The sequence below is a fragment of the Melampsora larici-populina genome (assembly GCF_000204055.1).
Source record: "Melampsora larici-populina 98AG31 unplaced genomic scaffold MELLAscaffold_2, whole genome shotgun sequence".
Taxonomy (NCBI): Eukaryota; Fungi; Basidiomycota; class Pucciniomycetes; order Pucciniales; family Melampsoraceae; genus Melampsora; species Melampsora laricis-populina.
Genome location: NW_006768766.1, coordinates 134807 through 155386, shown reverse-complemented (window position 1 = coordinate 155386; position 20580 = coordinate 134807). Strand labels below are relative to the sequence as shown.

The 20580-nt window shown below is 38.5% G+C and overlaps 3 protein-coding genes across 3 annotated transcripts; 2 read left to right on the top strand and 1 right to left on the bottom strand.

Annotated features, from left to right (window-relative positions):
* Nucleotides 1–2298: 2298 nt before the first annotated feature.
* On the top strand, nt 2299–4272 carry MELLADRAFT_46507 (uncharacterized protein; the record flags this gene model as incomplete). Its single annotated transcript, XM_007404837.1, has 4 exons — nt 2299–2459; nt 2528–2921; nt 3008–3500; nt 3598–4272. The coding sequence occupies 4 exons, from the start codon at nt 2423–2425 to the stop codon at nt 4015–4017; spliced, it is 1344 nt and encodes a 447-aa protein (XP_007404899.1).
* Nucleotides 4273–11567: 7295 nt separating this feature from the next.
* MELLADRAFT_46505 (uncharacterized protein) lies at nt 11568–12730 on the bottom strand (the record flags this gene model as incomplete). The annotated part of the gene is made up of 3 exons (XM_007404143.1): nt 11568–12155; nt 12244–12425; nt 12492–12730. The coding sequence occupies 3 exons, from the start codon at nt 12532–12534 to the stop codon at nt 11568–11570; spliced, it is 813 nt and encodes a 270-aa protein (XP_007404205.1).
* Nucleotides 12731–17365: 4635 nt separating this feature from the next.
* On the top strand, nt 17366–19955 carry MELLADRAFT_101538 (uncharacterized protein; the record flags this gene model as incomplete). Its single annotated transcript, XM_007404838.1, has 8 exons — nt 17366–17577; nt 17999–18168; nt 18260–18328; nt 18398–18460; nt 18571–18837; nt 18927–18962; nt 19159–19506; nt 19588–19955. The coding sequence occupies 8 exons, from the start codon at nt 17366–17368 to the stop codon at nt 19953–19955; spliced, it is 1533 nt and encodes a 510-aa protein (XP_007404900.1).
* Nucleotides 19956–20580: the final 625 nt, after the last annotated feature.

Below are 20580 nucleotides of genomic sequence, written 5' to 3'. Positions count from 1 at the left end.
GAGAGAAAGATTTTTCAATGTTTCTTATGTTGATCTTTCTGGGTAAGAATTAAACAGGTCCACATCTGAAGGCAAACTTATGATCTCAAGGATTAACTCAGAAGATCGCAATATGTGCGGTCGATTTTCATCATCATCATGAGATTGGATTTTTCTTTGAATTCATCAGTCGAATATTTGATGTTCTCTTGACCAACATATATTTACCAAAAGTACCAGTGATCTTAAAATCTGATGTAGATTCTTGTCTGCATCAATTCTGCTTTGGTACAGTCTCCCCATATTAAGGGTATTCAAGATTCGAGAAGTCGCCTCCAGCAGTCTCGTGTTTGCCCTTGTGGTTTGTTCAAAGCTGATCAAAGGCTATGACTATTTGATCTTGGCAGTTTTCAAAATGCTTTAAAGAATTCAGTTCAATGTGTTGCTGTGCAAGCAGGGAGGAGAAGAGACAGGAGGTTTCTTACAACTGAGCACCAACATTAAACTCATGCCAAGAATAATGAAGATGAGATGAGTCTGAATCAATTTTGGAATCGGATTTAGGCTAAACCTTCGATTACATAATCAAATAGCCAACACTGCATACATAGCCACAACAGAAAACCCTTAAAATCCACTCCGAGTCTCAAACACTCTCAAACATCACTTCAACCCTTCGATGAGCGTGCGGCAAGACTGAAGTATTGAATTTACATCATCAAAAGGATCAAGGGATCAGTTTCTGAAGTTATTGTAAGTCAGAGACATTATATTGTAAAAGTTTCAAAAATTGATCGACTCACATTCATTCAATCGATCCTCAATCGATCTCTGTTCAATAACTTTGACATACTGATAAGAACAGCTGTTTTAGTGATTTGAATGAATTCATCCAGATCCAATTCGATTTAATCCATCATTCGATCAACCGATTCCATATCGAGATCCAGTTCAAGATAAATCACAAGATGGAATTAAACTATTTGAATGGATTATCATTCAGATAAACTTGTCAAGTCAAGCTTTCTAGTTTTACATACTTTTATTCTCAAGAAACCATCAAAAACACTCAAGATATCATTCAAGTTCAACTCGAAATCAAACATTCAAGATGTCATCCATTCGATTTCAGCTTAATAACTCACTTTCACCTTTACTTGGTTCAAGTTCAACTACATCTTCATCAGTAACCACTTCAAATTCGATCAATTCACCTGGTTCACCTTCACTTGCTTTTATTTCACTCAATGGCAATCCTGTTTCACCTAGTTCGACTGCTTCTCATTCGACCTTTAGCTTTCGTAGAACTTCGCTCAATCTGGCTCATCGTATCTGTGGTCGATCTGCTTCAAATCGTTCTTCTTTACCTATCAGTCCTAGAATTCCAGTCTCGCCTACCCTCAATTCACATCGTCGATCATCTCATCATCAAACTCCTGTCTCTCGATCAAAATGTCCTTGTTGTTCTTCAATCTTGGTTTATCATACCAATTCTACCTTTATTCAATGTCCAACTTGTTCAATTCAATGGGATCTATTTCCTTCTGCTTCTACTGGAAATCCATCAATCGAATTTACTATCACATCTGACCTTGTTCGGACTTTACGATCACTTGCTCTTTCACCTCATCAACTCAAGGCATTCGATCAAGATCCAAAACATTTCATTCAATCACATGAGACTCCAGATTTGATTGAAAAGTTTTATAGTCTTGCTGCTGAAAGTCTGACGGCTCTCTTTGATTCTACACTGAACATCTCTTCAGCTTTTGCACATAGACCATCATCATCGTCATCATCATCATCAGAACAAGATCAAGTTTCATCCCCAATAGGTCTTAGAATTAAGCTTGCTAGAGCTTTCTTTTTGGCTATTGTCAATGGACCTGGTGGTCGTGAATTGCTCTCAGCTCAACTTTCACGATTCCTTTCTAGGCCAGGATATCAGATTTGGTCAATTGTCTCATCTGGTCTTCACAATGGATCATCGGATCAAAGTATGCCTAATACCTCAGATTGGGCTTGGGCTGCTGTTCTCTTTGAGGTTTGCAATCTTCTTCAGTATCATCATCTAGATTAGAAACATTAACTTGTGATTTTCTACAAACGCAGTGTATAGGCATCTTGGCTCATAGTGGCTTACCTATCACCACTCGGTTCTCGAATACTTCAAGATTACTGGGCCTGTGAGTCAAAAGTCCAGACATGAGATCAAGATTTTTCAAACTTATAATTGATTGACTTCCGTGATAGTATATCTACTTTACCCAATCGCTTACATCATCACTTGGTTTGGCTTTACAAGCATTCGGAATATCCTTCTGAAGCTTTTATTGAAAAGGTGACCGAAACAAACGTCTTGATCGGTGATCGGTTGTCTCATTCAATACCGATCAATCCTAGTCTTCTCGAAGCTGTTACTCCACGATATGCGTCTGATTGGATGATCACGGCTGCTAGTAGAGTGATGTCACTCTTATGTAAATCTTTGTTTTGGAATATGAATCCGAGAGAGCTGAAAACTGAGATTTCCTTTCTGTTTTGACAGTTGCAGCAAACTTAAGATGTAAAAAGATCAAAGTAGATAATTTCTACAACACGGCTATTGATTTATTAGGTTCGATTGACCTAGCAGCTGATTTCGAAAGATGGGAAACTTCAGCTTCATCTTATGCATTATGTGGATACCCTTGTTTGTTAAGTATTGGAGCTAAGATCACAATGTTAACGCATGAAGGTAAAAGACAAATGGGGGCAGAAGCTCGACAAGCTTTAGTGGATGGTCTTTTAGGTCGTAGAGCTTTGGCGCCAGTTTTACAATTGAATATTAGAAGGAATCATTTGGTGGAAGATTCTTTGAGACAGATTGAACGTTCTCGTGGTGAATTGAAAAAGTTGTTGAAGATTTGTTTTGTGGGAGAAGATGGATTAGATGGTGGAGGGTCAGTCATAAGTTTCACCTTATTCGGAATTCCGTGTTTGGAGAATCATTGATCTCTGAAATGTTGATGTATTTATGAATATACAGATTGAAAAAGGAGTGGTTCTTGTTACTTATCCGACAACTAGTTGGACCCGAATATGGAATGTTTATACATGATCCAGATAGTAATCAACTTTGGTTCAATCCAGCTTCACAAGAATTAGGAGAGTTTCGATTGATTGGAACGGTGATTGGATTAGCGATCTATAATCGAGCTACATTAGATATCAGTTTACCATTAGTTTGTTATAAGAAATTGCTAGGACAAAATCAAGTTAGTTTAGCTGATTTAGAAATCATGAGACCTCTTACGGCACGTGGGTTAAGACAATTACTTGAATGGGATCATCCTGAGATGGTAGAAGAAATCTTTTGTAGATCGATGGTAGGTGAATATGAAGATTTTGATGGAACTGTGATTGAAGTTCCTTTGGTTCCTAATGGATCTAATATTCCGGTCACTGGATCTAATCGAGAAGAATTTGTGGAACTTTATGTGGATTTCTTGTTGAATGTATCTGTTCAACATCAATTTATGGTTAGTTTTATCTTTTCTTATATTTCAGATTGAAATTTCCCATTTAGCTTACTAATAATCCGATTTCAATTATTATCATGAACTTTGGGACCAAAAGGCCTTTAAAGAAGGATTTGATGCAGTAGCAGCAGGAAATGCATTAAGTTTATTTCAACCAGAAGAAATCGAATTAGTAGTAAGTGGATCAAGAGAAAGATTAGATGTAGATGAATTATCAAGTAGAACGGAATATGAAAATTATCAATCTAAAGATTTAACGATTCTATCATTTTGGAGTTATATGAAAAGTTTAAATCGATCTGAAGAAAAGAAAATCTTAAGTTTTATTACAGGTACTGATCGGATTCCAACGTGTGGATTGAAGTTTAAGATTTCAAGAGAATTTGATCTCAATCGATTACCTTCTTCTCATACTTGTTTTAATCAATTGGTTTTACCTGATCTTTTAACGGTTCAAAAGGTTTCGGAAAAACTTTGGATTGCTATGAATGAAAGTGAAGGGTTTGGATTAAATTAAGTTTGATGATTTTGATCTTTTCTTTTTGTATCTTTCTCTTTTATATTCTGTTTGTGTGAGCAAAGCGTTGTATGTTGTAGTTTTTTTTTCTGTTGGTTGTTTTGCAATTGTATACTTGTTCTTCTCTTTCTTTCTCTGTTTATATGTGTGTGTGTGTTACAGATTTAAATCAAAGTAGGATTACTAAAGATAATATACATGTATAGTGAATTTGATGAATTTGAAATAATCTTTTACATTTTTTTTTGGTTTTCTTTGGTTAACTTACAAATATACCAATCTAATTTTTTTTTTGAAGTGATTATAAAAGGTTCAAAATGATTTGAAGTTTGGGTCAATGAAAATGAAAAAATTGATCTTTTATCAATCTCAAAATTTTAAAGGTTTATAAAGAATATTTTCTGTGATCCTTATTTCAATTTTACATTTGAAAGTTTTTTCTGATTTCTTGTGCATAGTTACAGACCTTGAAACAAATGAAAGGTTCTTGTATGAAATTATAAAAGAAGAGTGCATGAGAATTGATAAAGATCTTGGTTTGTCTTTGGGTATCAATCATTTTAGATAACTATTTAGTCTGTTATCAAAAACTTGAGGCTATTGTGCAACTGCCCACCCATGATAGCTTTACTTTTAGATTAAACAGAAACATCCAAACATAACATGTATATCTAGCTGTAGGTTTTGTAAATGCAAGAGTCATCATGAGGGTTGTGCAGATGAGTTTGGTATCAAAGCTAAGGAGATTGTAGAGAAAATAGCTAATAAGTTTGTAAAAAGAGATTTGCCAAGCACCTTATAAGGCTTCACCTTCACTCCCACCCTTGCAGGTTTTGTGATGGTGATTAAAGTGTGAACAAAGCTTGAGAAGAATAACTTTAGTACCTAGGATATCAAGTGGCTAGATCACAAACCCTTGCCAAAGAAGCTTCTTGAAGCATTAATTACACTACCAGCAATGAACTGGGTCCTTGGTGGGAAAGAGACCTAGGCCCCGTTTGGTTGCGATTGATTTTGGTGTACTACGGTAAAAGTGTACCACAGGAAATGAGCAAATAATGCAGGAAAGGTTCCAACTCACAATTTAATCGGAGTACGAAAATAAACGGTGGTTTTTAAGAATCATTGTTTGGCAACTCACAACCAAAGCCAAATTACAGCGCTTGTGACAACTAACAATTTTTTATTCAACTCTTTAAAATTCTCATTATTGATTCTTCATCAATCAGGTTCATCAAATCTCTTGTTTACTCAGTCAATTTATCTATCTCGGCTTTCATTAAAACAGGTCATTAGATCATTGAAAGTTTCATGTAATTACATTTTATTTCTACTTTATCATTCTTGAATCGAGCTCGATCCACAATGTTTTCATCTTTCTCATCAATCTTGTTATCCTCATCATCCTCATTATTCTCATTATTTGCATCATTCAAGTTTCACTCCCTTTACTTGTTGGGTTAAAAAGAGTGAAGATATTAAAAGATGATGATGTTGATAACTTGAAATTAACAAACAACGATTTGAAGACACGATGATATTGTTGAAGTGATGATATCAAAAGGTGATGATTTTGATGATTCACCAGGTGGAGTGATCAATGAAGTAACGAGATCAATGAGGTGATGATGTTGATAAAATGATTTCCTTGATTGTATTACGGGAAGAGGTCAAAATTTGACAAGTCCCCTGCTCACATACGGAAATAATCGGAGGTAATTGAAAATAATTGGCAAAAAGGAGTTTGTACTTTTACCTTGAGATTGTGAGATTATCGACCAAATAATAGGGCGGTTCAAGAAGGCCTTTTACAGCCCTATCTTAAATTTTAAGTTGCGTTCGGGAACTTAAAATTATAAGTAAAATTTTAGGTTCGTGATCCACCTTTAGAGGTGGTTCACCATTTTGCGAACACTTCAGCGTCCTTAAAATTTTTAAATCTTGTAGTCAATTCCATAAAGAATGAAATGTTCAAAATTCGAAAAGACCTGATGGTCCGTGCACCGTGGAGCCAGACGAGCTTCGAACCACCAGGATCAGCATTAACAATCAGATCCTGTCCAGATCCCGTCTTCTCAAATCTCAACAACGGTCACGAACCTCAATTTTCTTCAACCTTCACGAACCTCGAGTCCTTTGCATCGTACGACATCTCCAATCTGATGAGAGGACCCTCGATGGCGCAATGGGGTAGCCCACCACGATTGAACTCCGGCCGCGCTAAATCTGGTCATTTTTCTGGAACACCCATATCCACAGTCTCTTCAATCAACTCAGACCAATCCGATCATTCTTCATTCCCTGTCGAAGCTTTCATATTCATCCCGCTATTTCTCAGCGTCTCCAATTCAACCTTCATCCTTGATAACCCGTTAGAAATGTCGAATGTTTCTGATATTAGTGCCCAGTACGTCTTCGAATTGAAAATCCAAGGAAATCCAACTTACTGATTCTGATCGTTGATTTGCAGGTCCGATTCCGAATTTATGAAGATGGCCAAAAAGTATTTGGCTGATGAAGGTTATGAAGGTTCCAGTAGTGCCACCCCGGTCGAATTCGATTACAGACACTCTTCTCCGGTTAAAGAAAAATCCCCCGTCAGAGGACCTACTCCATTCATTGCACCTGGTAAGTGATACTGACCAGTTGTCTCCTTGATTTTGTGTACTGACATCTATCTGTCTGCCTAGTGGCTCAACCCGAAGTGGTCATGCAGAAGCTGTGCGATTTCATGATCACTTTTGGTTTGTTCACTCCGGAAGCAAGCTCGGGGCCCGTCAAGGCTAATCATAAGCCTCGTTGGATTCCGCAAAAGTTGCCCATAACGCAGCAACAAATCGAGGTTACGAATTCTTCCTTGGACCGTCTCAAATCTCACCTGTTCACCATTGCTGACAAGGTCACCGATGACCGGTCCGGTGGCATGTCGGCCCTCTTTCAAACTGCCGACGCCAACAATCAGCTCTCCCTCGCCATTTACATCGTTGGCCATTCAACTTATGGCAAGGGTAAGGAAATGAAGGCCTCCACCGATAAGGAACTGCAAGACTTTTTTGCGGCGGTGGTGAAGAATGCGACCTCCGAAAACGGCCTCATGTTGACGATGAAAAATCCTTCCAAAGCTGCTCAACAAGAAAACGAGGTACGTGTGGTCCACTCACCCTTTCACTCATCTCTCCCATATCAACTTTGATCATTTCTCTTTTTGTTTTTAGAAACGATCTTTGGCTCACGCAGTTTTGGCCGCTCGAAACGTCGTTCAACATGGGCGCACGACTTCGCAAGACGAGCTCGATCATTCTGACCCGGTTCCCAAACAGAAACAGATCTTGACAGACTTGATTGCTCATCATAAGGCGCTTGGCAACACCTGCAAGGAGGGATATTGCCTAGTCGATAAGCTTCAACCTACCCGAATCATGACCTTGTCCTTTGAACACATGGTCAAGTGGGCGAAAGCTATAGTATGTAGTTTTTTCGCCCTTCTCCCTTGTAATCACTTTGGTTGACGTATGTCAAACAATCTAGGCCGCTGGAATTGACGGGGTTACCAAGGATAACCCACCACCAAAAGATCCAGCCTTCAAGTGGCATTCCATCAAGCGGGACCTCGTAACGACGAACCCAATCATGTCCTCTAAGCGTTCAAAGACATCGAATCAAGAACTCAAAGTGGCACGATCGCCTGGGACTCCCTGGGGTTATGCTGAGATGCAGGATATGGATGTGGAGGTAGATCGTCAGGAGGCAAAGAGACTAGCGTACCTTTCGACCATCCACGATTTTGTGGCATTTGCTGACGTGCCTGAAAATGAGGAGGACCTTGTCATCGAGGCGTTTGAAGACCATGGGATTCAAAATTTTTATCCTTTCTTATTCCCGGGTTCATACGACGCGCGCGATATGGAGCGATGGGGAATCCCATTTGGGACTGGTTGGGCGTTGATGGAGTGTGCTCGCCGTTTCTACCATCATCTTGTTGATGTTGAAGAAAGCAAGCTGCGAGACATGGCTTATGTCGTTCCGGATTCCGAAGATGACTGTGACATCAAAGTGATGCCTTCTAAAAATTTCAAAAAATAGTTTCCTTCTCTTTCCTACTCCAAAAACGCCTCGATATGTAGTTTGACAAACATCAAAAATTTCTATGGTTGAACCAATAACAAAATGTCTCATGTGATTCGATTTCCACTCAAAAAAGAAACCAGTATGTTGCTAATCAAATGTTTTTGTATTAGTGTTTCACCTTTTTTGTTTAAAAAAAATCATACTGCCTCCCGATAAAATACTACTATGATTACCATCGATTGTTTCCCTGGTTTTTTGTTAGTTTTGTGTTAGTTTTGTGTTAGTTATGTGTGCAATTCCTCTGTTTGCTGGCTGAAAGATGTCTCATGTGGCAATGTGAAATCATAATCATGCCTCTGATCACAACCAAACCTTCCAAATGCGAGCGAGCTAGCTATTGGCTCTCCCCCTTTTTTGGTGAGCACTGTGAGATATGGGAATTGACGGCATTTCGAAAGGTCACATGCTTTGGAAAGTGACTCGTCGATTATTGAAATCGCGAATCACTTTGCCCAATTGACTCAATGTGGTGGTCTTCACATTGAGTCAGCGGAAAGGTGACTCAATGTCAGGTGTACGTTAGAGAACATGGGACCACTGCAGTTGATACTCATTATGATAAACCAATCAAGAGCCATCTTAGCATTTCATTTGGGCAGCTCGGACACATCACAAAGTATAGGAGATCATCTGAGCGTGATTAAGGATCGATTTGACAAATGGACAACACAAGTAATCGGTAAGCACACAAGAGACAACTGAATGCCGTTCAAAATCATTGAAAGATAACGGAACTGAGAACAAAACACGACAAATTCAAACTTTCATAACATAGCACAACAATCGCTATTAAGAGGACAAACTGAGCTATTCGAAAGCGCTATTCAAAGCAAACAACAACCAAATTACTTGAAAGGCATTCGAGAGGGAATGGGTCTAATGATCAAACCTAGCATTGTATCTAACCCAATAGTGCCGAGTGGTGTAACCCGCGTGTGCAATGAGGGGTTGCATCAACTGCCGAGTCATGACTCTGGCGGCCAAAAGGAGGAGGTATTCGGCCTTGTCGGCCTCGAAAAGCCATCGATCTTCTCTTTTCAACCAAGACTTGGTACAGTGAAAAGCGTTCTCGATGGGGTTCATGTCAGGTGAATACGCTGGGAGATAGATGACCAGGATTCCAGCCTGGTTGCAAAGGTCCAAGATTCTTCCACCATGATGAACTCGTGCATTGTCCATGACTAGCACCGAGTTTGGCCCAGGGTATCGGTTCATCACCGGGAGCTAGAATGAAATGTTTATGTGGCCCAACCCAAAATGAGAAAACATGAATAAACTAACGTGAAGGGGAATTAGAAGGATGCCTTACCAAGTCATTCTTCAAGAATAGCTCCACATCGATCCTGCGGACCGGCCCCTCTAGAACAACTCCTGCAATCATTCCCTCCTCGCTAACGGCAGGGAGGAGGGTCCAATGACTACGTTCGGTGTATCGGTGCTGGCGAATTGTGTGAGTTCCTCGCTTGGCCCAACTGTGGGTTCGAGAAGCATCACGACCGACAACTCCGCTTTCATCTACCAGTGAAAGAGGGTTAGTAATATGGACTCGCTCGAGGAAATGTGAATCAATCACGTACCAATAAAAACCAGGTATTCGGGTGGTATTCCTGCCACCCGAAACATAAAATCGGTCCGCTCTACCGGGGATTGATTCGGATGCACTCCTCGCGTGACTAACAGAGATAGTCCTAGACGCTGATGAAGTTCACGACAGAGGGTTGCACGAGAGATAGTCAACCCTGTTAAAGCAGCAATCTCTATTTGCAACTCGTCCAAGTAGACCGCGGGGCGATCGTTCACAAGGTCGTGAAGTACGGCAAGGTTCTCGTCGGACAAAAGAAAGGGTCGACCTCGTGTCTCGTAGGTTGCTGGGTCTCTGATGACGCTGTTCGTGTTGCGTAAGCAATTTTTCCATCGGTATAGCGAAACTGGGGATATGTTGGATCTTAATCGAATGTTGATTTCGGCCAGAGGAACACGCTCCATGGCCAATCGAGTGGCCAGGAGCTTGAGATCCTCGGAATATCGTTGAAATCCCATCTTTGGGGGTCGAATGGAATGGTCGGAAAGACGGAAACACAGGAAACCCGGTTGGAAACAAACAATCGGAAAAGGGCGACTCGGCAGGTGATTCAGAATGGATGGGAGGGTCAACCCCAACCCCCAACAAAGAAAAACAAGACCAGAAAAAAAAACTTTCAAAAAACAAAGACTAAAAAAAAGACAACTAGAAGAAACAATCATCTGCAGATCATCGAGTGCGTGAGCACTTATTTGACAGCGTGGCCTGATCAGATGTGGCCGGTGCTGCGCGGTGCACGGACCATCAGGTCTTTTCGAATTTTGAACATTTCATTCTTTATGGAATTGACTGTACCTGTGATTTTTGAAAAAAAGTGTTGTATCAGGTACAACAAACGAAAAACAAGATTGCTTCCATTTTCCTTTTTTCGAGCGCTGTCCCTGATTTTTCTTTTTTTTCCAACCCTTGCCTCTTTCATTAACAAATTTTCTGTACACACGATTTGTTAATTACCAGATCGTTTTTTTCTTCTTATAGGTCTTGAAAATTGGGTTTTCTTTCCTTTCTTCCTTTCTTTGTTTTTTGTAACTCGTTTTTCTTTGATTTTATTTAATGTTTTTTTTTCGTTTTTTTGTTATTAATGTATTACGGACTTGATCAACAAAACTTTCCCAATTGTAAAGCAAATTGTTTTTTTGGAATTATCTTTTTTCATGCATTTCTGTTCTAAGATTTTTTTTCTTGGATTGGTGAATATACAATATTTAGATTGAAAAATTTCTTGTTGAAAATTTGAGATTTTCGAATCAAGATTGTGGGTTTGGTTTTTGATTTTTCTTGAAGGAGAGAAATGGATTTTTTTCTTCTCTTCGGTTTCTTCATTGAGAAATACAAAATAGACAAATTTATTTGAAATCCTTACCATGTTTGAGATCTTGATGATTCTACATACCTTTTTTTATAGCAACTTTCAATTCAAGTCGGGTTTACAATCAATGTTGTGAACTCTGAGATGAGCATGTTGTAGTGGAAGAAACTACAAAGCGATTTGATTTAGTAAACTCCATCATAAATCTTTCTTTTGATAGAACATTGGGGATCTGTTTTGTCTAGTACATCTCTAGATTCTTGAAAAAGAAAACATTTGAGGATGAAAAATGTTAGATCTCGCCAACTTTTAATCACTTTGGTGTACATCAGATTACACCTAGGCTTCTGTGAGGTTTTGGAACTTGATTCAGTTTATATAATCAATTTCTTTTGAAACTTTTTCTTGATTGCAAAAAACTCTAGATCAACTACACTTTTGAAACTAGCATGAGATATACTACAAGTGATTCATACAAACTTTCTCTTTTTGTTTTGCTTTTAGAAATGATAAATTGACTTTTTAAATCTTTTATTCAAATCCATCTTGTAATCTACCACTCATGATTTCCACTACTTTCTTTAATTCCCACCACCAAGTTTGTTTACCTCTTCTTTTATTTAGGTCAGCTCCTTCTACCATTTCTTTTAATCCAGCTATTCGAATTTGACTTCTAGTGATCACAATCGTTCCAAAGTTTTCTTCTTCTCCACTTGATTTCTCTACTGTTGGTAAACCTGTATTCCTTCCTTCTGTTGGGGTTTCGACTTCCTTATTACAGGCTACTACTTTTATACAATGTCTTTCAAGGAATTGAATACATTTGATTGACATACCCACTGCTCGAGTTCGATCGCTTGGTGAAGGTACTCCACCCTGTAAAACGTGTCCAAGACTGACTTGTTGTGCATCAAATAGTTTATCACCTTCTTCCTTCAAGATCTTCGTGACTACTTCGTTGGTATAGGTACTAGAGGATTTGTCGGATCGGACAAGAAGCCTTCCTTGAGATTTACCCTTCGGATCAGCTCTGAATCTCTTCTTGAAGAATTCGACATCAGCACTCAGTTGGGTGAGTGTGACAGGTAGCTCAGGCGTATAAACAATATTGGCCCCAGCCTATGTGTAGATCAAGAAGAAACATGAGCTCAACTATAATTCTATACCTATTTACCAAGAGATCCGGATAATAAAGAAAATGACAAACAGCAAGACCACCGAGTAGAGCAATATATCCAGATTCTCCACCTTGCGTCTCCACGACGAAAACCCTATTCCGACTAGCAGATGCACTTTGTCGGATCGAATCACAAGCGTCAACCAAGACATAGATACTGGTATAACTACCTAAGCTCCATTCAGTGATAAGTACATTGTTGCTGATCGTAGCTGTGGAATTTTAGGCATCAAGAATGAGTTCAAATTCATTATCTTCACTCCATAATTTGAACTTACCTGGCAGATGAACCATGGGGAGGCGATGTGGGAAACCACACATAAATTGATCAAATCGCGAATCACAGTAACTCGTTCGGAAATACGAGGCATGTTGGAAAACGGAAGATCAAATGGAGGAGATGGCTGAGTGAGAGGCTATTTGGAGGATGTGATATCAAATTTCAAAGGGGTAAAGCTCTGCGAGATATAAGTGATGATATAACAAATCATGCATTAAACCACAAAAAAAACTTTCCCATTTAATAAAGGAAAGAGAATCGCAAAAAAACAACTGTTGGAACCAGAATGAAAAAAACGGTTGGTTTGACCCTGGATTTAAGAGCACTTAAATCGTAAATTTAAGGTGTTCGGCAATGTGCGAACCGGGATTTTAAGGACTGGCCGACCTTAAAATGTGGGTTCGCCAGGTTGCGTCGAGGGGGTTCGCCAAACCCTTCTTGAACCGCCCTAATGTGGTACGATAATCTCTAAATTTGGGTTACCAAACACCCAAATTTGATTTGCGATTATTTTACTGTGATGGTCCAAATACCACAGTAAAATAATTGCAACCAAACGGGGCCCTAGGTTGGGAACATGATTGAGAGTAGGATGGGTCATTGAATCATCTTTGACTACATATCTGAGCCACAAAGCATATGCTACATCACTGCAAACTTTATCAAACTTCACCAAGTGGGCAGGAAAAAATGATTGGGAGTATGATTTGTCATAAAACAATCTATCACTCCGCACCTGAGCCATAACACCCACACTACATATGTGTAACCGGCTCAGGGAATAGGTGGTTATCATGTACATACAGTTCTGCTCAGTTATCTGCTCATCAGGATAAGTTATTCATAGGTAATACATGCTGTAACTTTTTTCAGATTGACAAAAGCATTCAAAAGATTGACTACTGACTCAACGTTTTGGTGTAATTGTATCAACTCAACTGCATGTAACACCCTTTCTGTTACTAAAAAATAGCTTCAACAATATTGCCTGAGCAGCTACAGAATTCTATGTAGTGAATTTTTGGGACAATTTTTTAAAAGTCAAAAAAGTTACATGTGGTATAACATGTGATTTATTTATTCTGATGGGCAAAAAACTGAGCAGACCTGTATGTACATGATAGACAACTATTTAATCAGCTTGCTGCACATATGTAGTATGAGTGTTGTGGCTCAGGTGTGCAGTGTTGGATCCTCTTAATTTATTACAAACTGTACTATTAATCATTTTCCTTTTCCAACTTGGGGAAGTTGAATGATGTTCACAGTGCATATGTGTAAACATGTGAGTAAATTCTTGATAAAGGACTACATACAGCTCTGCTCAGTCATCTGCTCATCTGCATGATTAAATCGCATGGAATACATTCTGTAACTTTGTTCAGATTGAGTTAAACATTTTGGAAAATTGACTACATGGATATCACAATTGCTACTTGGGAGATATTCATGAAGCTGTTCAACAGTAACAGAAGTGGAATCTGGTCCTTAGGACCCATGTTCCCATCTGAGAACCTCTTTGATGCTGGAAGTGTATAAGCAATCTTAAATCTGGACTAAAATAGGGGGTTTCAAGTCAAAATTGTTATGGTATTTTGCAGTACAGCAAGCTGTCTGATGTTGCAAAATGTATTGTAAATTGAAAAAAATTGGGACACCTGCATATTTGTGCAAGATTAAAACAATCAGGACAAGTTGGAGCACTTTTGTGTTAATTTTTATGGCTGACCAATTGAAAAAGACAAGTCAAGATCAGGTCTTGATTTTCATGACCAAAATTGTCTCTTGACTTCACCACTTCTTTACCTCTTTACCTCCATTGTTTCAACATTCAGTTTTAGTTCTCTTACAACATGTCCGTCCTCCATGAGCACGTTCACACAAGAGACATCTTGTGGAGGGATGATAAACCCTTTGAATATATCTTTGGATACACTTACCAGCTGCCCTTTGTCCAAGTGAGATGTCTATCAGACAAAGGTGGTTTGGTTGAGTCAGCTCAACCCTGTTTCTGACAACAGGGATGCTAAACGCACACCACTCAAAAGTATTTATGTTTATTAAGCTCTTCCACCAGTCTGAAACAGTCATCAGGGAGGTTCAAGTCTAAGATATTTTATGTTGAGCTTGCTTGCCACAATTTGTAGTTCAATTTGTAAGTCAATACTCATAACCTCAACAAGACATTGTACACTTTTCTTTGTGGCATTTCAGGTTTGCAACCAAAATCACAGTTCAAAGAATCAGTAAATCAATTGTGATGGCTCAAGGATGAAAATTGGAATTCACAACTAGTGTTTTGAATCAGGTTAACAAAGAGGATCGACTCCAATAAAAGACTGTACCTGCAAAGAAAATATGGAGATGGTCTCACCTTCAAAACCATACTATTTCCATGTTGGAGTTCAGCCAGTAAGGCATGGAGTATCATCTCAAGTAGATGGATGAAAGTTGTGGCAACAAGATCACCTGTGAAGTTCAGGAACAAGAGTTAGCCAATGTAAATTTATAACTTATTGCCATGATCTCTTGTCATGCCAAGACACTATCCAAGTTTCAAAGGGGTGTGAAGATGACCCACCACTGAGAAATAAAGGCACTACAAATCCTTTCTTCCAACATCTAACGGACAATCAAAAAACAGTAGGTTCTGACGTCCTTGTCTACAAAGAATTCTTGTATTATGGAGATAGAACTGAACGAAAACTGTTTTAATTTATTACACAGCTCTCTGTATGAGCACATTGATGTGCTCATAGGAAACAGGCATGGAGTTAAATCCTCTTCCAAGTTTTCTCTTGAATTTACTCTTTCAATTTTAAGCTCAACTTCAATCGTCATTTCTTTCAAGATTGACCATAATCTTGATTTCTTTCAAGCTTGACTTTGGTGTTCAAGTGGCAAATCACTAAGGGCGCGTTCACTTAAGCAATTTCTGGTGAGAAATCACATTCTGCAAAATTTAAAGTGTCTATTTGGTGGTGTATGTTTCATTTTTGCATTAAAAATTTTACAGAATGTGATTTCTGGTCAGAAATCCCTTAAGTGAACGCGCCCTAAACAGGCTTGGAAACAAAGGTGAGATAAGCAGGATTCAGATGATCAATAAAATGATTGGAGACAAATTTGGTTTGATGGATTTGGTAAAGAAAGAAAAAACACAGTACAAACTTCAAAGTCAGATTTGCTCCCAATTGCAGATCATCTGGTGCAGCACTGTCCGGATACTAAAACAGGCAAGTTTGCTAATTTGCGCTCATATATTTCACAGCATCTCTATATGAGATCAAGATAAGTTTCTAATCATCCACTGTTGTAAAAAATTTGTCTGGTTTTTTATGATTTTCACAAAATAAGTTTGACCTGAAACCTCATAATAGGTGCCAATGCTTCTGGTCTTCAGTCAGATTATCTTATTCCTGCAGCCATGGTAAACAATGGAGCTCAGTGCTTTTCAGTGCTTCAGTTCTTGTTCAATCAAAGCGGTGTCATTTTAAATATACATGTCTTGTGTCTAATTTTCAGCCCTTTCTTCCTACCTACAAGATTCACCACCAAGCAGTCTGCTCTCACTACTTTGCCTTCCTTGTATACAAATTCAGCACTAGAAACTGGTTTCAAATGTACTTGATAGTGCTGAGAAACAACTTCAGAGTCAATCAAGAACAACATCCCCTATCTAATTATTCTTTGTAATTCACACCCTCCTTTAGCACCACTACATGTATCCAAAGCTCAAATATTTGTAATACTTTGAACAGCCAGTGTATGTCCTTTTCCCCACAGGGGTATTTACCATAGTGGAGCAAAAATGGTTACAGTGCCTGATTGCCTACGCCTCAGGAGTAATGCACTGACCTGGTACCCAGAAGTGCTGATCCTGCTAGGGGCCAGTATAATGAAAAAATTGGTTGACCCAGTCCGGCAGCCCAGCTTGACAAGAGCTGCTAAGACCCTAAAGACCCATGAGATTGACAACAAATTGCCTTCAATTCTTAAAAGTTATGATGTATTTACTTCAAATGCCTTACCAAAAGCCTGGGATGGCCATAAGCCTATTCAAATGTGATTATTTGAAAATATGATGTTATCTTTTGCAAAATTCATGGATGATATCATCAAAACCTGCCCTCTGTCCATATGAGTGGGCCAGACCAGGTAAGCCCGCCCAGTTTCACTCAAAGCCGGTTCGGATCTGATGTACCGAGGGTTCACCCGGATGTTACGGGTCGGGTCGTTGCATTACTTCAGGAGGCACTTTCTAAAAGAAAGGTCAAACATTTCATCATTCAGAGTCCAGAATGTCCAGACAGATCTACCAGGATCTACGTCGTCCATACGGTTCACAAAAAATCAAAATCCGATTTCCAAAAAAATGCGATCTACCTTATGAAGTGACAGATTTGCTCGAATGAACTCAAATCTTCTTGAAACTGATCGGCAATTCATCTCAAGAACCTTGACCAATAAGCTTATCAAGCGGTTTCAATCATAGGTCGATCTTGAATCACCAAGGCCAAGAATCTTACTTCAACTTTTCCTTTTACAAGTCTCGAGCTTTGATTTTTCATTTTGGATTCAAAAGATGAGTCAAGATCTGCGGTTATCATAGGTTATCATGAAAGCAAGAAAAAACCCTACAGGTCTCAAGAAAAACCGCTGAAGGTAAATGCCCAAAGGGTACAGAGGAAAGTGAAATCCTTGACACACGAAAGAGTTTGCAGTCAAGTAACGTCTGGTTCTGAATCTTTTTTGATTCAAAGATGAGTCGATCTAGTATTCCCAGAAGTCGGACACTATAGCCCACATATATACTTGTTGCGGTCCTCATCCAAGCAAACGAGAACCCTGCAGGTATTATGAATGAAGACCATGAGTGCTAGTTATATTTTCAAAAAAAGACCTGAAACGATGGCTTTGAGCAAACGAATTAGTGCACTTGAAAGATGTTTCGAAGGATCTGTCATCTGCTTTTGTGAGGCTCCGTTGCTTCCCCTCGGCTGCCTCCGTTCCTTCGCCTCGGAACCCGGGTGCTTCCGATGTTTCCCCTCTGTGGCGCCCGTTACCACCTCTCTATGGCTCCGGTAAAAGTTGTTGAGTTGGTCAATTGAAGCTCGTGAATGATGTTCATGTTATAGATGAAACGTGTTTATTTGTCCCAACGTGATTCCATACCTTTATTCCAAAACATAAACATGTGTTTTTCTGGACTATGGAGAATTCTCCCTTAATAGGATCTTCATTTGATCTTTAGGACATCCTGCTGAAAGTTGACTATCGATTAAAGGAATCTAGATTAACAAATCAATGTGTCAGACTACTTGAAAATGAGATGAAATCATTTTTTCTTTGTTTCACTAGGAAATTTTTCTTGTGGGTTTTTACCATGTTTAACTACTATAAGTTGATATAGATAAATTCAATGATTGAATCTATGAAACCTTCTCTGGTTTGTTTTCCGATAACTAAGCATTTCCCGGATTAAAATTTCTTGAAAATGTATAGTCATTGTACTATGAAGATCTCATTTATAGCTTTACTTTTATTTGTCGGTTCTGCTAGTACTAGACTTGAGACGACTGACTCTATCAACCTATTCAAAGAAATTGACGTTGGGCAAAAAGCGTTCACTGGATCAAGACAAAAGATTAGAATATGGCCTCTTGGATTGTTGCGTGAGTGAATTTAATTAAAAGATGTTTGATGATCATTTGGAGGTATTCTGATCTGAATGAACTCTGGAAATCAAATTTGACTACCTTTTAGGATTCTCGGGCAAAGATACAAGTCAAAGTTCATGGGCGAGGATGATGATAGATAGATTGATAAGATTATGTTAGTCCTTTTGGTATTTGAAATGTGGAAATGATTTCTTTTTCTGATGGTCACATTTACATGTTTTAGTACCTCTAAGAACATCAAAATATGAACGGGTTGCAAAGATACCTGATACACCTTCCATTATAGGTAAGAGACAACCTTGCCATTGTATCACTATCGACTTACAATGTTCTTTCATCTTGAGAAGAAATACGTCAACTGAACACAAATCATTGTCTTCGATTTCTGTCTCAAAGGAAAAGAAGAAGAGGCTATAACCAAACCAAAGATTATTGAAAATTTAGTCCCAAGACGAAGAGTAAGAATAGAACTTGAAAAAAGTTTATTAGATTCGAATTCAAAAATTTCAGACCCAACAACAAATTTAAACTCTTATCTTTCTGAACTTGAAAAAATTACATCAATTTCACCAAAACCTCCAAGTTTGGGCTTTGGAAATGGCCTTGAAAGTAGGTTAATGAAAAGACTTTCACAAATGCAAGATTATGAAGGAGCTGAAAAAGGTATGTTCAAGCTTCTCTCACCGCATATGTTTGACCAATCTTTCTTGAATGTGTCTTTGATGAATTGATCTCAATATTCCATGTCACAGATGTCATGCGTGTTTTGGTCCGCGAAGCTAATTCTCGTCAGTCTTTTTACATTTGTATATCACCACTCTGTTTCTTGGTTTGTGCAAGCTAGAAATCTGATTCCTCTTGTACATGGAAATCTTCTTCAAATTATCAGCAAGGGATTTAGAAAAAAATACACCTTTAGGTAAATTGATCACGTACTTTTTGCTTATGATTTTGATCGAAGTCTGACATTTAGTTTGATTTTAGAAGGGATTGAGGATCCAGTGACAGTGAATCGAATGATTGTATTGTCAATCATTGGCCGATTCGTTCCACTTCAACTAGTATGGTTGAGTGATGGTTTACGTAAGGCTAGAGAAAGTGTAGGAATCCCTCGTCAAATCGTACTTCCGGGTACAAAAGAACCGATTGAAGTCGATAGGATAATTGAACATATCATTATGTTAGGAAAGACGATTGGTGAACATCTATCTCGAGGTTTCTATGCGATTGAGAACGCAAAGGTGAACGTTGAGAAGGAGATCATGAGATTTCCTCCTGAACAGATAGCTTTAATCTCTGCGATCAGTCAAAATCCAGAGATGAAATCTGAAGGTAAGCTATATCTTATAGGGTGAGAATAGCTGGGCGTAATCTGACAATTTATTCCTGGGTTGCTCGAATCGGTGTCTCAAGTTCCCTTATCGAAAACAGCTTTCGATATTGCTATTGCAAGAATGTCAATGACTAATGCGGACTCAAAATTAAGATCAATTCTAAAAGTAGGAAAACAAGAAGGTTTAGAAGAAGAAAATTATAATTTACTTATCAGACATTTAAATGAAATAGAAGACTTGTTAAAAGAGCATGAAGAACTTACAAAAATATCAAAAAACGGACTTCCTGTCATCACTTGGCTTGGTGATAATGAAATAAAAGGTTCAAGAGGTAAATTAAATCAGGAGATCTATAACGTTGTGAATCAAGTCCTACAGCAAACTGGTAAAAATCCTATTCGAATGCTCAAAGCTGATGATTTAAAGACACCTCAATATTCTACATAGACTTTCATCAATTGTTAACATTTGATCTCAAAGGATTACATTCATTCCAACTTGAATCAGTCCTTTGATCAACTTGTCAAAAATTGTATACATCTATCTTACATATCTTACATAATCAAGTAATAAAAATGGAAGCTTTTGTAAACATATTGCACTCCTTGGCAACCATTGGAGAGATTTTTCTTTTCTTGGAATAAATAGAATAAAACTAATGAAGGTACTGTAAAGATAATTGAAACCGATGGAGTATACTGACTGGAGATCAGAAGACGATCTTGATGAACAGTGGCCATCAGCAAAGGTTTTTTAGCAATCAAAAAAATAACTTGGAGTTCTCCAGCACAAATTTAAGGTATCTCAAATGGACACAAATAGCGGAGGTAGGAGATGAATTTGAGCACAAAGTAAAAATCTAACCAGCCCAGATAGACATCTAGTTTTTTTGTAACTTGTTTTCTCAGTGTTATACCAAGGAGACGAATTTTTTTTAAACATCAAGAAGAAAGAACTCCAGGATATCGAGGGCGCGCAGGGGGTGTGAGTGGAGCTCAAGAGCTTCGTCATTGGGAATAACAATGTTATTCTTGCAGCGATTTGTGGCGTTGCAGATACAAAGATAACAAAT